Source organism: Armigeres subalbatus, chromosome 2 (assembly GCF_024139115.2).
Source record: "Armigeres subalbatus isolate Guangzhou_Male chromosome 2, GZ_Asu_2, whole genome shotgun sequence".
Taxonomy (NCBI): Eukaryota; Metazoa; Arthropoda; class Insecta; order Diptera; family Culicidae; genus Armigeres; species Armigeres subalbatus.
The window spans coordinates 424,933,503-424,947,081 of NC_085140.1; the positions used below are offsets into that span (position 1 = coordinate 424,933,503).

General features: G+C 37.1%; 1 protein-coding gene across 4 annotated transcripts in view; it reads right to left on the bottom strand.

Annotated features, from left to right (window-relative positions):
• LOC134213492 (proton-coupled amino acid transporter-like protein CG1139) overlaps positions 1-13,579 on the bottom strand; it is a 52,268-nt gene that overhangs the window by 1,931 nt on the left and 36,758 nt on the right. For 2 of the 4 annotated variants that reach the window (XM_062692598.1, XM_062692599.1), the window contains exons 3-4: positions 9,815-10,562; positions 9,443-9,752 (exon numbers count right to left, since the gene is read on the bottom strand). In XM_062692598.1, the coding sequence (XP_062548582.1) occupies positions 9,443-9,752; positions 9,815-10,562 (1,058 nt within the window). Of the gene's footprint in view, positions 1-9,442; positions 9,753-9,814; positions 10,606-10,946; positions 11,379-13,579 lie in introns of those variants that run through there. The other 2 variants (XM_062692597.1, XM_062692600.1) reach the window with 2 other exon arrangements.

Below are 13,579 nucleotides of genomic sequence, written 5' to 3' on the forward strand. Positions count from 1 at the left end.
CTTACACGACCTCGTACTATTCCATTTAATTCCACCACAACCACATCAAGTGGTGAAATTAAATGGGATAGTACGAACTCGTCTTATGACAAGTGAACACATTCCACTAAAAAGCTCAAAATAATTTTCTTTCTACAACAAATGTACGAATGAATTGATATGAAATGGTTTCTGTTTTCCTTTTACGAACTAAGAATTACAAGCCAGTTTGAACCGCTTGGTGCGTTAGGTTAAGTTTTAGCGGAACTCTTTTTTAACTGAATTTGGATGTAGGAATATAGACCTATCCTGTATTCCACCATCTCAGAATTTACTTAGATTAGAATACACTCAAACGTCTTTAACGGCACTTTTTTTTAATTTTGTATGGTCACATCATTTTACGGCGCTTAGGAAACCAAAAAACTAAGTAGTTGTTTTGTATCTTCAGGATTTGTTCCATTCCAGAATTTTGTGGAGAATAGACGAGGTCCAAATGCGTAACATGTTATCCCTTTCTAAAAATGGCTCATGCCCTATTTGATGTAGAACCAAACGGGACATGTATTCAATAACTGATCCGCTCCTAAACATTGAGGAAATCAACAAATCAATGAATTAAGTGAAAAACAAGTAATCTATGCAAAAAATCTTTTTCTTCATCTTCATTGACATTACATCTTACTGGGACATTGCCGCTTCGCTGCTACATTGAGCACTTCCACAGTTATTAACTGCGAGGTTTCTAAAGTTAATCATGAGGATAACACCGTACTTTATGCCCAGGGAAGTCGATACAATTTCCGACCGAAAAATGCCTTGACCAGCACCGGGAATCGAAAGCACCCACTCTCAGCATGGTTTTGCTTTTAAGCCGCGCATCTTACCACACGACTAAGGAGGGCCCCTAAAAATTATGTTTATATCCTTCCAATAAGTGACGTAAAAAGAAGTTGGAGTGTATGTGTATTAACTTCTTTGGTTCTTAACCGATTTTGACGATTCACTCATCAAACGAACCGGTTAGGAAAACTGGGAAGAGGATTTCCATTGGCCACATGGTTTCGGAATAGAGTGGGCTATGTTTTTTTGTCATACCGAATGACATTGCTGAAAGTAGCCACTTTTTGATGTGATCTGAAACCCATCTTGCAACGTCTCAAATTTCACAAGAAACGTGAGAAACAACAACGTGTGACACAACTCTCTTCACGGTAATCTTAGCAACTAATTGTTCCAAGTTGGAGACCCTTTCATGTGATCTGAAACCTACCTCGCATCGCATCGAAGGATTTCAAAAATATATTTATTTTTTTAGAGAATATGTTGCAAAGCTCCAAAATGTTGTACATGCTCTGGAGTATTTTGAGAAACTGACGTGATGACCTGTCATAAGACGAGTTTATACAATCCCATTGAATTCCACCACTTAATTGTATCTTGACAGATACGTATTTCGACCTCAAAAGTAAGGCCGTCTTCAGTGTCTCGTACTTGACTACGAGACACTGAAGACGGCCTTACTGTTGAGGTCGAAATACGTATCTGTCGAGATACAATTAAGTGGTGGAATTCAATGGGATTGTATAAACTCGTCTTATGACAGGTGAAAAACATTCCACTAAAAAGCTCAAAATAATTTTCTTATCAAAATGACGTGATGAACTTATTATAATTAGGATAAAAAATCACGAAAATAAAGTTTTAAAAAAAATATGAGGAACTGAGTACTTCCGGATAGTTTCTTATTTTGGATGCATTTGAACTATTTTTGGAGCATATCAGTCCCCATTGATACAAGTCTGATTCTTTTGGAAGGCAGGTATTATTCAATGTAGTCGAATAAAACTAAATTTTCCGAATCTTAGCCCATAAAATTCCAATTGTTTTGAAACATGCTTAATTGATCATGTTTTGTGAAATCGTGAAGTTTTATACGATACAAGATGGGTTTCAGAATGTATCAGATTCACGGAATGCCACGGAACATGACTAACACCACTCAGGTATCTTGAAATAATCTCTATTGAACATGTCTCGTAAAACCACGAAGTTTGAGACGTCATGAGGTGGATTTCAGATCACACGAAAAAGTGGCCACTTTCACGGTGGTACCAGGTTTCTGGAATGCCTCGGAACCTGACCAACACCACGCAAGTACCTACAAATAGACTCTATTGAGAATGTTTCGCAAAATCATGGAGTTTGAGACGTTGCAAGATGGGTATCAGATTGCATAAAAAAGTGACCCTTTACCCTGTGGGAGCACTGCGGAACCTGTCTACCCACCAAGCAACCTTTTGGAGTGATCCTATAGCCTTTATGCATACTTAGTATAATACGCGAAAGGCAAAAAATTTATCCGCCTTATTTTAATTTTGGATCGAAGATATATGAAGAAAAAGAAATTTGAAAAGCAGCGTAGATTTTTTTAGTTTTATGCAGGTACTGCAAACTTTGAAAAATTAATTGTGGGACCGAAATCCGTCCACCTTATGAGATGTCAATAAATTAAAGGGACTTAAAGCTAATTGAATTAGAAATAATTTATCTTATCCTGTTCAGATAATTGACAGTAAGCTTTTAGGGCATTGAAATGGAAAGTAGCCTTTGAAATTAAAACAATAAAAAGCAAAAATAAATCGCCACCTACCAAACGCGGAGTTTCTGCCGCCATTTTGTTGCGGGTAGAGCATAATTTCACCAAAAGTAACAAACCACGTAGACCGAAATTTCACTTTTTCAAACCCCCCCGTCCCCCCTAACATACTTTCGTAGACTTTTTCAAAACCCCTCCCTCCCCCTCATGATGTCCAAGTAGACTTTACCAAATTTTACAAAACATCATATGTTATTGGAAAAATATGGAAATCAACCACGTTTTAAGCAATTCAGCTATTGAATTCCATTTCCATGTAAATATTACAACAAAATTCGAATTTCAAACTTAACAAAATCACACTGAACATAATCCAATAAAACAAAAATCAAATTTCAACGAAATCAAATTTAATTCACTGTCCATAACTCCTAAAATTAAATCTCAAAGCCAATTAATTTAATTACTGTTGAATTCAATTCCTCCTCGAGCTGTGCTGTGCACCACCATCGCCGACATTTTTGCATCGGCGCGCCACTGATAAAATCTGTCACGCATCTGACCTATAATTTTTAACGCCGGGTCAAAATAGTGAAAATCGTGAATTTTCAGAATTTAGAAAAATTTCGAGAATGTCAAGTCTACATTCCAATAAGTTTTGCGTGGAAATTTCGTAAAATTTCCCAATTGATAACCTTGGAATACTCCAAAGAACTCTCCGTGATAATTCCGATGCTTTTCTTGAAAATTCCATGCAATATCCCGCTGAATAATCATCTGTTGAAATCCCAAGATTTTTCTTCTACTTAAATTCCAAATTTCCGCTAAAAAACCCGAGTAATTTTCCGTGGAAATTTAGAATTATTTCCCGATGTAATTTTTAGTTTAAACGGACATTCCGATATATTTCCCGTGGAAATTTAGAATGGTTTCCTACGATATTTTTTAATTTTTCTTGCAAATTTGGAGCAATTTCTCGAGGAAATTTAAATACATCTTATGGGCATTTCAAAAAATATTTTCTGAATAATTTTCGGTGAAAATTTTTGGAGAATTTTCAGTTGAACTTTTTGTGAATTTCTCGTAAAAAAATCGAATAAATTTTCATAAAAAATAGAAAGGCTTTTTTACAAAAATTGCAAATATTTTTTTTTATGGTGGGAAATTCAAATAATTTCTCGTGGAAGTTTTCAACAATTTATTTAGAAATTTCGAAAATTTTCCATCGATAATTCCACAGAATTTACATTAGAACTGCCGAAGAAATTTACGAAGAAGAATTTTCCACGGGCATTTCGAATAATTTTGTTAATTTGTAAATTCCAAAAAAAAATCCGTTGAAGTACGAAATAATTTCCATAGTTTGCAAAGTAGTTCCTGCCGAAAATCAAACGAAATTCTAGTATACGGTGTGCCTATGACGGTTATTAACGAAAAAAATGTCCATCCATTCTGAACTCGGCTTTCGAAAGATATAATAACCAGGCGTCTGCTATGATAATTTCAAAATATTTCATCTTGGGAATCGAAAGTTAAAGCACATACAAATTTAATGATTTTTGCGTTCGATATTTCACTAATATGCAACCATATATACCGTGAATTTCCTCCTGATTACATCCAAATAAATTATCATCAAATATGCAATTTGTAACCTGAACCAACTATAACCTAAAACCTATTCTTTGAATAATAGAAACAAATAAATAACACAGGATGTTAGAGATAATATTGTTCTAATATCAATGATAAACTAAATGTTGACTTGTAAGGTCGTCTTCAGTGTCTCGACTTGAGTCTACGAGACGACCTCACACACTTAATTTTTTTAACCGGGATCTCAGCAAAATGGTCAACTTTTACCGAGATTCGCACAGCTGTGCCCCAGCAAACATGTTTTTTGCCGATATTTCTGTCAAAAGTGCTGAAAATCAGCAAATAATTTGCCAAAAATCAGCTAACAAACATCATTTTTGCCGGAATATCAGCGTTTTATTTTGTTGGCGTACGGCTGTGCGGATTTTTGCCGAGCTGCAGAAATAAAAACTAAGTGTGAACAGTTAAGGTCGAAATACGTATATGTAAAAGTAATACGATTTGGTGGAATTGAATGGAATTATAGTTTTTTTTCTCATGACTGTGAAATATTTCTTAAATAGTTTCAGTCTTTTAAAATCTCTCATTTTCTTACCTGGCTTTATGGAAATGGGATGGTTTCCCTCTTCTAGTTCTAAGTCGGATACTAGTATTCCCTGTGTCAGTTAATTTATGTAGTAAATGCATTAATTTATGAAGTAAATGCATCGTAGTTCAACAAGTCAGTTAAATTGTTGAGACGTTCCGAAGTGGGGCATATATGCTTTTTCCGTCTACCGTTCTCGGAAAAGGCGGTTTTCCTCGTGTGATCTAGCCTTTCCCATTTTTTTCCAAATGGAGCTCGTTTTCGTACCATTGCTTGAATCGAACTGGATGATGGTTGTATAACTGATAACAAATGATGCACATTGTTGTTTAAATGTTGGTTACTAGTCTTACTAAACTACCCAGTACCCATGAAAGACAAAATTGTTTCAGCGCGATATTCTATGTTACCAACTATTATCATATTTAATAAAAGCAGAATCATCGCTTGGTTATTATATCTTTCGAAAGGCGAGCTCAGAATGGATGGACATTTTTTTCGTTAATAACCGACACAGGCACACCGTGAGTAGAATCTGCAGTAAAATCCAAGTGAAGATTTAAAAAAAAATCGATTTTTTTTATAGAATACTTTGGAGAATTTTCCTGCTCAACACAGAAGAATTTCGTGGTGAAATCCATGATAGTTTTAAGCCGTAGCTCAGACTTTTACTTTAGTGAAATTCATTAAATTTTCAAGAAGAAATGCAAGAAATTATATCGGTAAAGTCTTGCAAAAAAAAAACCGGAATATCCTAAAAAAATCAAACTTTATAAAGCTTTTAAAAAACATAAAATTAAAAAGTCTACGTAGACTTTTGGTATACCCCCCGTCCCCCTTCGTAGACTATCGTAGACTTTTTCGAAACCCCCCCCCCCTCAAGAGTCTACGTGGTTTATGGACAGCCCCTTATTGAGAATCATTATATAAAATAAGCGGAATACGAACCAAAGGGATCGCTTCTCAAGGTGCGTATTGAACTACTTACAGTGATAGTATAGTCAATTAGTCTGCTTCAATTTAAATATTTAGTTAAAAAATAGCTGTACGGATTTTGATCCTTTAATTCGATTTTGCATTCGATTTCTATTTTCTAGTAACTTTTTCATATACCGAGGTTCTTAAGTGTACGGATTTTGATGCCCCATGGTACCAGGGTATCGAATTTTGTTTTCGTTGAAACCAAAGCAAGCGTTTTTCGGGCCCAGGGAGAATCTGATTTCGTTGTTTATAGTGAGGAACATTCACTCACCAATCTTTACTCTGGAGATAGCCTTGGAGGATAAACAAAAATCTTGCCAATTGGATGAAATTCCTTTTTCGTTTCATCACTTTTACCTCTCACTTACTTTTCGTGAGAATTATCGCAGAACAATTACAGAAATTGTATGGCGGTGGGACTCGAACCCAGCATATCAACAATAATAGCCATATGGAGGCGCCCATTCTAGCCACACCACCACGCTACCTGCATGTAGGTTAGGGTGGCTCAAATTAGTATGGAAAAAAACTTTTTTCAATTTGTTTGATGGCCTGATGCTCTGGACAAAATTTCAGCCAAATCGGTCAACGTTTAGGCGGTGCTAAACTCGTTGGAAGTTTATATGCAAAAATGTATGCAGAAACATCGAAAAACAGTGATATGCAGTTTGACGGCACAATTTGCGATGAAGAACTATGATGCTCATTCAGATCATGAAGAATTTAATATAGAATGTTGTGCAAAAAACCGCGAGAAGATTAGAGTTTGCCCGGCGAAGTTATTAGCATTTCTCTGAAGTGGGGTTTGAAAAATTTCGTTTCTTTTACCTTTGAAAAGAAATAAATTCACACATACAACACTCCAGTAAAATGCTAATATCTTTGCCTAATAAACTCTAATCTTCTCGCGGTTTTCAGCATAACATTCTGTAATTAATTCTACAAGAACTGAATGGTTCTTGATCGTAAATTGTGCCGTCCAACTGCAAATCACTGTTTTTTGGATGTTTTTGCATACATTTTTCCACATAAACGTTGACCGATTTGGCTCTAATTTTGTCCAGAGCATCAGGGCATCAAATAGAACCGAATAACAGGGCGGCCCATCAAAAAAATTGAGAAAGTGTTTTTTTATATATTTTTTTTGTGTCTTTATAGACTTTCAGCAAAAAAAAAAAATAGTTTTTTAAAGAATATGTTTCAAAATGTTGTACATGCTCTGGAGTATTCATAGAAACTGAGTACTTCAGGATAGTTTCTACTTTTGAATGTATTTAAACTATTTTTGCAGCATATCATTACACATGATTTCTGAAAACGTAATCAATAAACCATAATTCGCGAGTGACCTTGAAGCCGTTTTGTGATACAGTGATGTCCCAATTTTGTCACTACCGATTTTGTCACTCCCGATTTGGTCTACAGGGGTTAGACAAAAAGGTTGAGATAGGCAAAATTTTATCGAAGTTCAAATCAGCATAACTTTGCGTAGAAAAATCCGATTTCGATGAAATTGGGACCATCGGACGCGGAAACTCTTCTAGTATGCTTCCCCATGCAAAACTTGAGATAGGTCCTTGGCCACCGGAGATGTTCCGGGTTTTCCGAGAGTTTGTTAAAAATGCATTTTTACTTCTGCTTGTCATTTTATGTGACGTTTACTGACGTCTTGTTTTATGCTTTCCCCAGAAACTAGAGCTAATATGCTGACCAAAGCTGGCTGCAGATCCAAAATCCATAAGGTATACGCAGAGATATGGCCATTTTCGTGAAAACGGTACGGGATTGGCCATACACCCTGAATAAATATCACTTTCGCAGAACATCCGGAACCTGTTACAAATTGGCCAGAGAGTCTTACAGTCCTCAAAATATATCTTTAATAAAGATCCTATATTCATCGTCTTGAGAAAACATGAATTTTGACACCCATTTATGCATGGTTCCAGATGGTGCCAAAACCGACTCTTCCGGGAAGGCCCTTGGAACCTGCTATAAGGGTGGCAGTGGACACTATCATTTTGGAAATGTTTCTGTAATCATCGTCTCGCAAAGCCATGAAGTTAGATACTCATATTTGCATTATTTCGATCTGTTATCATTTCATCATGTTCCCGGGACCGTTTTTATGGAAATGGCCATATCTCTGCGTAGTTTTGATAGACTCACGATCTACAGCCATCATTTGTCGGCATATTACTTCTAGTTTCTGGACAAAGCATAAAACAAGATGAAAGTAAACGTCATATAAAATGACAAGCAGTGAAAAAAAATGCATCTTGAACGTACCCTCGGAAAACCCGGAACATCTCCGGAACACCTCAGGTTTTGCATAGAGATAGTATACTAAAAGAGTTTCCGCGTCCAATGGTCTTAATCGGATCATTCTACGCAAAGTTATGCTGACTTGAACTTCGGCAAAATTTTGCCTATCTCAAACTTCTTGTCTAACCCCTGTACCTCCGATTTTATCACGTTTTCGACCCAATTTTGTCAATCAAAAAAAAAATCTAAGATGATTCCTTTTTGGATTTTTTTAATCGATGGTGCCTAAAATTCACTTTTAATTCTCTATATTTTTTGGTAAAAATGGTGTGCCATATTTGATGGAACTTTATAGCTATTTAGGGGAACGGTTCGGCACTTTATCCCATAGCTCCTATTTCCATCCCATCAAAAACAAAGCAATGAAAAGGAATTTGGTTAGTTACTTATTTTTGTGATTTTTTCACCAGTGAGCACACGTTTTAGCAAAAAGAAGCGACGAGATTGGTGCTGTATTTCATTGTTTTGCGATGAGATGAATATATGTTCAGTGAGATGGAAAACGGAACAGTTTTCTTCCTATTTTCATGATAAAAACCATTTACCCTGCTTGTAAAACAAGTTTTAAAAAATTCTGAGACCCTTGTACAAGTAGACTACATTAAAATAATCCACAAAAAAATTTAAAAAAATCCTATAAAAAATAAGAAACGGCCCAAAAGTGGGTCTTGAAGCTTCTTTGTATCACAATCACAGTTTTTAGCAAACGGAATTTGAAAGATCCTATCAATAAAACAGCTTAATAAGTTGTGACAAGAAAAAAAGGAAAGCATAACAAATGAAGTTGTTTAGCTGTGATACGAAACGAACAACTTCTTCAAGTCACATCATGACCTAAACATACAGTGGGCAAAACAGTTAAACTTGACTGCGTTCCTCTATTTTAACTCATTAGTCTTAATAATAAACACTCAAATTCTCCAATCTCATGCGTGGTTGAAATCAAGGGCGAATCAAATCCCACCAGACTCATGGCCCAGTGAATCGTTTATGATTCGACTCGCGATTTGCATCATAGCATGATTTCTGCATGTTCTTGTTAATTGAAAGCATTAAAAACAATGGGTAGTAAATTCATATATAAAAATAAAATACGCCTCGATTGGATTTTGACGCCTTTTGCAACGACATTATTTTTCGGCAAGTGAGCGAAACGATGCAATTCTGCCCAAAAAAACTCAAGCGCAATGCTCTCCTTGCACAAGCGCAAGCGAGTAAGCTCGTACATGAGGCTTTGATTATTGATATTATATGAGTATAATTCTATCAACACTGTCTCTTTTACAATGGTTCCAAAATGAAGTGCTTTAAAAACATCATGAAAAAACCCTATTCAAAGTTCTCCCGTCCTGACATAATGCCGCTATCATACTTACAATTGATCACCGGGTAGATTGAGTGTGATGCTTCCCTGGACATCTTCGCCGTATTTCAAATATCCGAAGAAGCCTACTGCCGTGTACAGACAGGCAACAATCACCATTCCGGTGTTAAGCACACCAGTCCATCCTCCAAAATCCTCCGGATTCTTCATATTGTTTTCCAACGGCAGAACAATTCCAATTCCTTCGAAAGCATACACTGCTGTTCCAAAATAGAGCGGCAGTTGAGCCCACGATGCCCACGGTTTCACCGTGTGCGTATTTGGCAAATCCTGTAATACGTAGTAGAACGTACACGCCAGACCTACGGATGACACAAACATTCAATACTCTTTCAATTACCCCACCAATTATTCCTCTACATACCTGCCACAGTGAGACAAGCCGCTATCAATGAAACCGGTGTCAGGAACTTCAGGTTTTTAACCAGATTAAGTAGCACCATCGGAACCAACAGCAACAGTAGGTAGATTCTCGTGTCTAGATCGAAGAAATAGTACCCGACTACTTCCCGTAGATTTGCGGCCACGAACACAAAATACACACAGCAGAAGCCCAACTGGGTTATTACCAGGAACAAATTGACGACTATCCTTGCCAGTCTCGAGTACCGTCGCAACCCTACCGGTCCCGTTTCGAACGATCGCGAACAAACCTCGGCAAAGTTGAGCGAAGGAAGCTGTAACCGTCGACACAGTTCGTGCGAACACTTGACCAACATGTGCATACAATGGGTGCAGATCGCACCCATCAACAACGTTCCAAACAGACCCACGTACAGTCCGGCATTTTTGAAGGCATCGGGCATCGCTAGGATCCCCGTTCCGATGTTTCCCTTCAGCAAGTGAATCATCGTGTCCGCATTGCTGGTAGGATGTTTCAACGATCGGTGCAACGATGGTTCATATCCCTCTTTGGCCGCACCCGGATCCTCTCTGGCGGCTGTCTGTGAAAGGCTATCAGTATCGTTGCCCACATCGACGATCATATTCTCTGGGGAGCTGCGCAGATCCGGCCTCGCTAATAGGTGCTGGTGCTCATTGTGTGCCGTATCCAGCGAGTTGTCCGATGCGCTTAGCAATGGTTCTCGTTCGTTCCTCATCCTTCGAGAACCCTATAGTGAGAGGGGTAACAGGTGTTACAGACGGGAAACAATTCTTCGGATTTCCAGGATGATCAAACAAAAAAATAAAAAAAAATATAATAAAGCTCAACTCATGTTGTTAGCCTCTAGCAGTTAGTGTTTGTACTTTAGTGCAGTAAACGATTATTGATGTAATATCCTACCGCTGTTCGCACGCTTCCAATACAAAAAAAATAATACATGCGTCTGTTTTGCAAATAGTAGAAGTAAAGTAGTTAATCAGCTGTTGTTAATTAGTACATGCTTTGTTATCACAGAAAAAAAAACACAGAAAGAGGACGGATCTTCCAACAGCCAAGCGAAGCGTTACTAATTTCAAATTACGACATTATCGCACAGTAGAACGACCTTTACCGAAATTCCGATCTTCTTCTTCAGCATTGATAACATTTTGATTTCAATTTTGTCCTGGTTTAACGTTAACCTAGTTGTCCACAGCCAGAGAAGCGCTCCGTTGGAATTTAGCGCCGTTATTATCACAGTCGAAATAAAGCTCGCCAACAATAGGAACTGCCGGGCGCATCAGAGAGGTGTTAATCAGTCGGACGACGATGTTCACAAAACGAGCGTTAGAGGCACACTGGGGATGAGATTTTTGATAGGGACAGATGCTGGATGCTGAATCCAGAATTGAAAGTGAAGAATAATCACTTTCACGTTGATTACAGTTTTTCAGAACGATAGAAAAAATCTTCGACTATACCGAATTGGTTTCAATCGAATTTGTACTTTGATAGCGGAGGTGCTATCGGCAAACGTCCAGTTTTCGTTACCTATAGAATGGTCTTATCATTGTTTTCTGTTGTTTATACAATGATCGTGATGCTATGCGGTGTAAATTGAGTTTCGAATTGGACGTCATAGAATAGAAAGTCTCCTGTCTAGTGTTGATATAGAAGATTCAATTACCAGTGTTTTCCAATCGCATTTAAGGGAAATGTTTAAGATAGTTTCCAAAAATGATGGTTTAAAATAAATTGTTTTTAGCATTTGTTAATACAACAAACCTGATGAAATGAGTAAATTAGAAAAGAATCGAATTGGTCATCAAATCGGTGAAGTCCTTCTAAATGAAACGCGTTTAAAAAAATTCTTCATGGACTACTCACGCATAGACAGACAAGTACTCAGTTGTTCGAGCTGAGTCGATTGGTATGTAACACTATGGGTCTTCGAGTCTTCTATCAAAATTTGACTTTTAGAGTCCTGACTCTTGTACAACTTTGTAGTACGAGAAAGGCAAAAACTGAAATCTTCTTTGAAGTTCTTTTTCTCTTGTTTGTCTTTATTTGCATTAACTACATCTTCTCTGGGAGAATTCCGCATAGCAGTTTAGTGTTTATGGAGCACTGTTATGAACTGCGATGTGGCAAGGCCAAGATATTATTTTTGAATTCATATATCATAGTGCTGACACGATGAACTTTTAAGCCCAGGGAAGCTGAGACAACTTTCTAAACCAAACCAAGAACTGAATCCAGCCGCCTTTACCGTGGTCAAGCATCGGAAGGCTAAAAGTTTCAGGAACTATTGATAATTTTGCGCCATTCTAGACTCCCGTTAAAAAATATTGTCCCACCCAAAATATGTTTCCACCAGTCTTTTCACATATGAATGACGTCTCAACTGCAAGAAAGGGCTTTGGGGTTGCGGCCGGGCGGCAATGATACAAGAACGATGTTTTGGATTTTGATTTTGCTAGTTTCCGTGCATTTGGAAGTGTGCACATATATTTTGGTACTTGAACAAATTTGCACGGTAGTAATATCCGTTCGTAAAAAAAAGCAATATTTTATTTGTTCGAAAACATCAAACACTTATCACCTTCTGCCAATAATTCAAAAAAAAAATAAAGATCTAGCTCCAAATTTTAAGTGCTTAGCCGAGGTACGCAAATCCTGGATTCATAGAATCAAAGGGAATAGCGATTTCTTACTCCAACATGTGAGCTTCCAGGTTCATTCAAGAAACTAGAAACTATGCAAAGGTCTGAAGGGGTTCCACTGTGGAGAAAGGTTGAGAAACACTATGCTGCAGGGACGATAAATATTAAGATGAATGTTGTTTCAGCTATGAACAGGAGAAGGGGCCAACGATAAGAATGTTCTCACTGCAATTACGCCCTTCGATACCTAGTGCGCTATAAATATGCGACGATGAGCAGTAGAGAACCTTCAAAATAAATGGAAAATCAATTATAAATTCTGGAAATGTTAAGTCTTTAGTAGAATTGATAAAGCCTGCATCGAATTTGCCAATTCTTTAAGTAATTGTGATTTTCCATGCAATATTTGAAAAAATATTTTTTCAATATCCAAGTTCAATTCTAATTTCCCTTGTCATGGGACGAATTCGTTCTTGGTTTTTTAAATCAAATTTGCTAAATTTTACGGAATTCGAAGCTCAGCTTTCAAAGCTTCAATCCACTTGACGAGACTTGTTTCTAGATCTCTCTGGAAGATGATCGTTACAAATATTTAATTTAAATTATGTCCTACTGGTCTCCGAAAGGTCAAGGGGGGGGGGGAAGTACAATAAAAAATAAATATTAAAATGGAAAAAAAATCAATAAAACTTCTCCTTGTTAAAGAATGTTTTGAAAATCCTCAAAATTGCCCCCTCAAAATATTTTTTTTTTTGGCAAAAAAACCGAGGGGGGGAGACATAATTGTTTTTAAATATTTGTATCGGCCTTCTTAAGGTGGTTATACAACAAAGCCACAAATAGGCCATCTTGGAAACCACGTGCTTTTTCTAGTGATTTTTCCAGAGCACGAATTGAGAGAACCACAATGCCCATGGGGATGAAACATCCGTAGATCGTTTGGTTACTCATGCTTAACAATCGACTTTAATTTCAGCATTGTACGAAAATTATTACGTTAGATTTGAACTTTTGATAATAGGAGTAGAAAACCGTGTGGTGAATTTGAAATTCATTACATGGCTTGATTGTATAATCACCTTAACAATGATAATCTTTATAA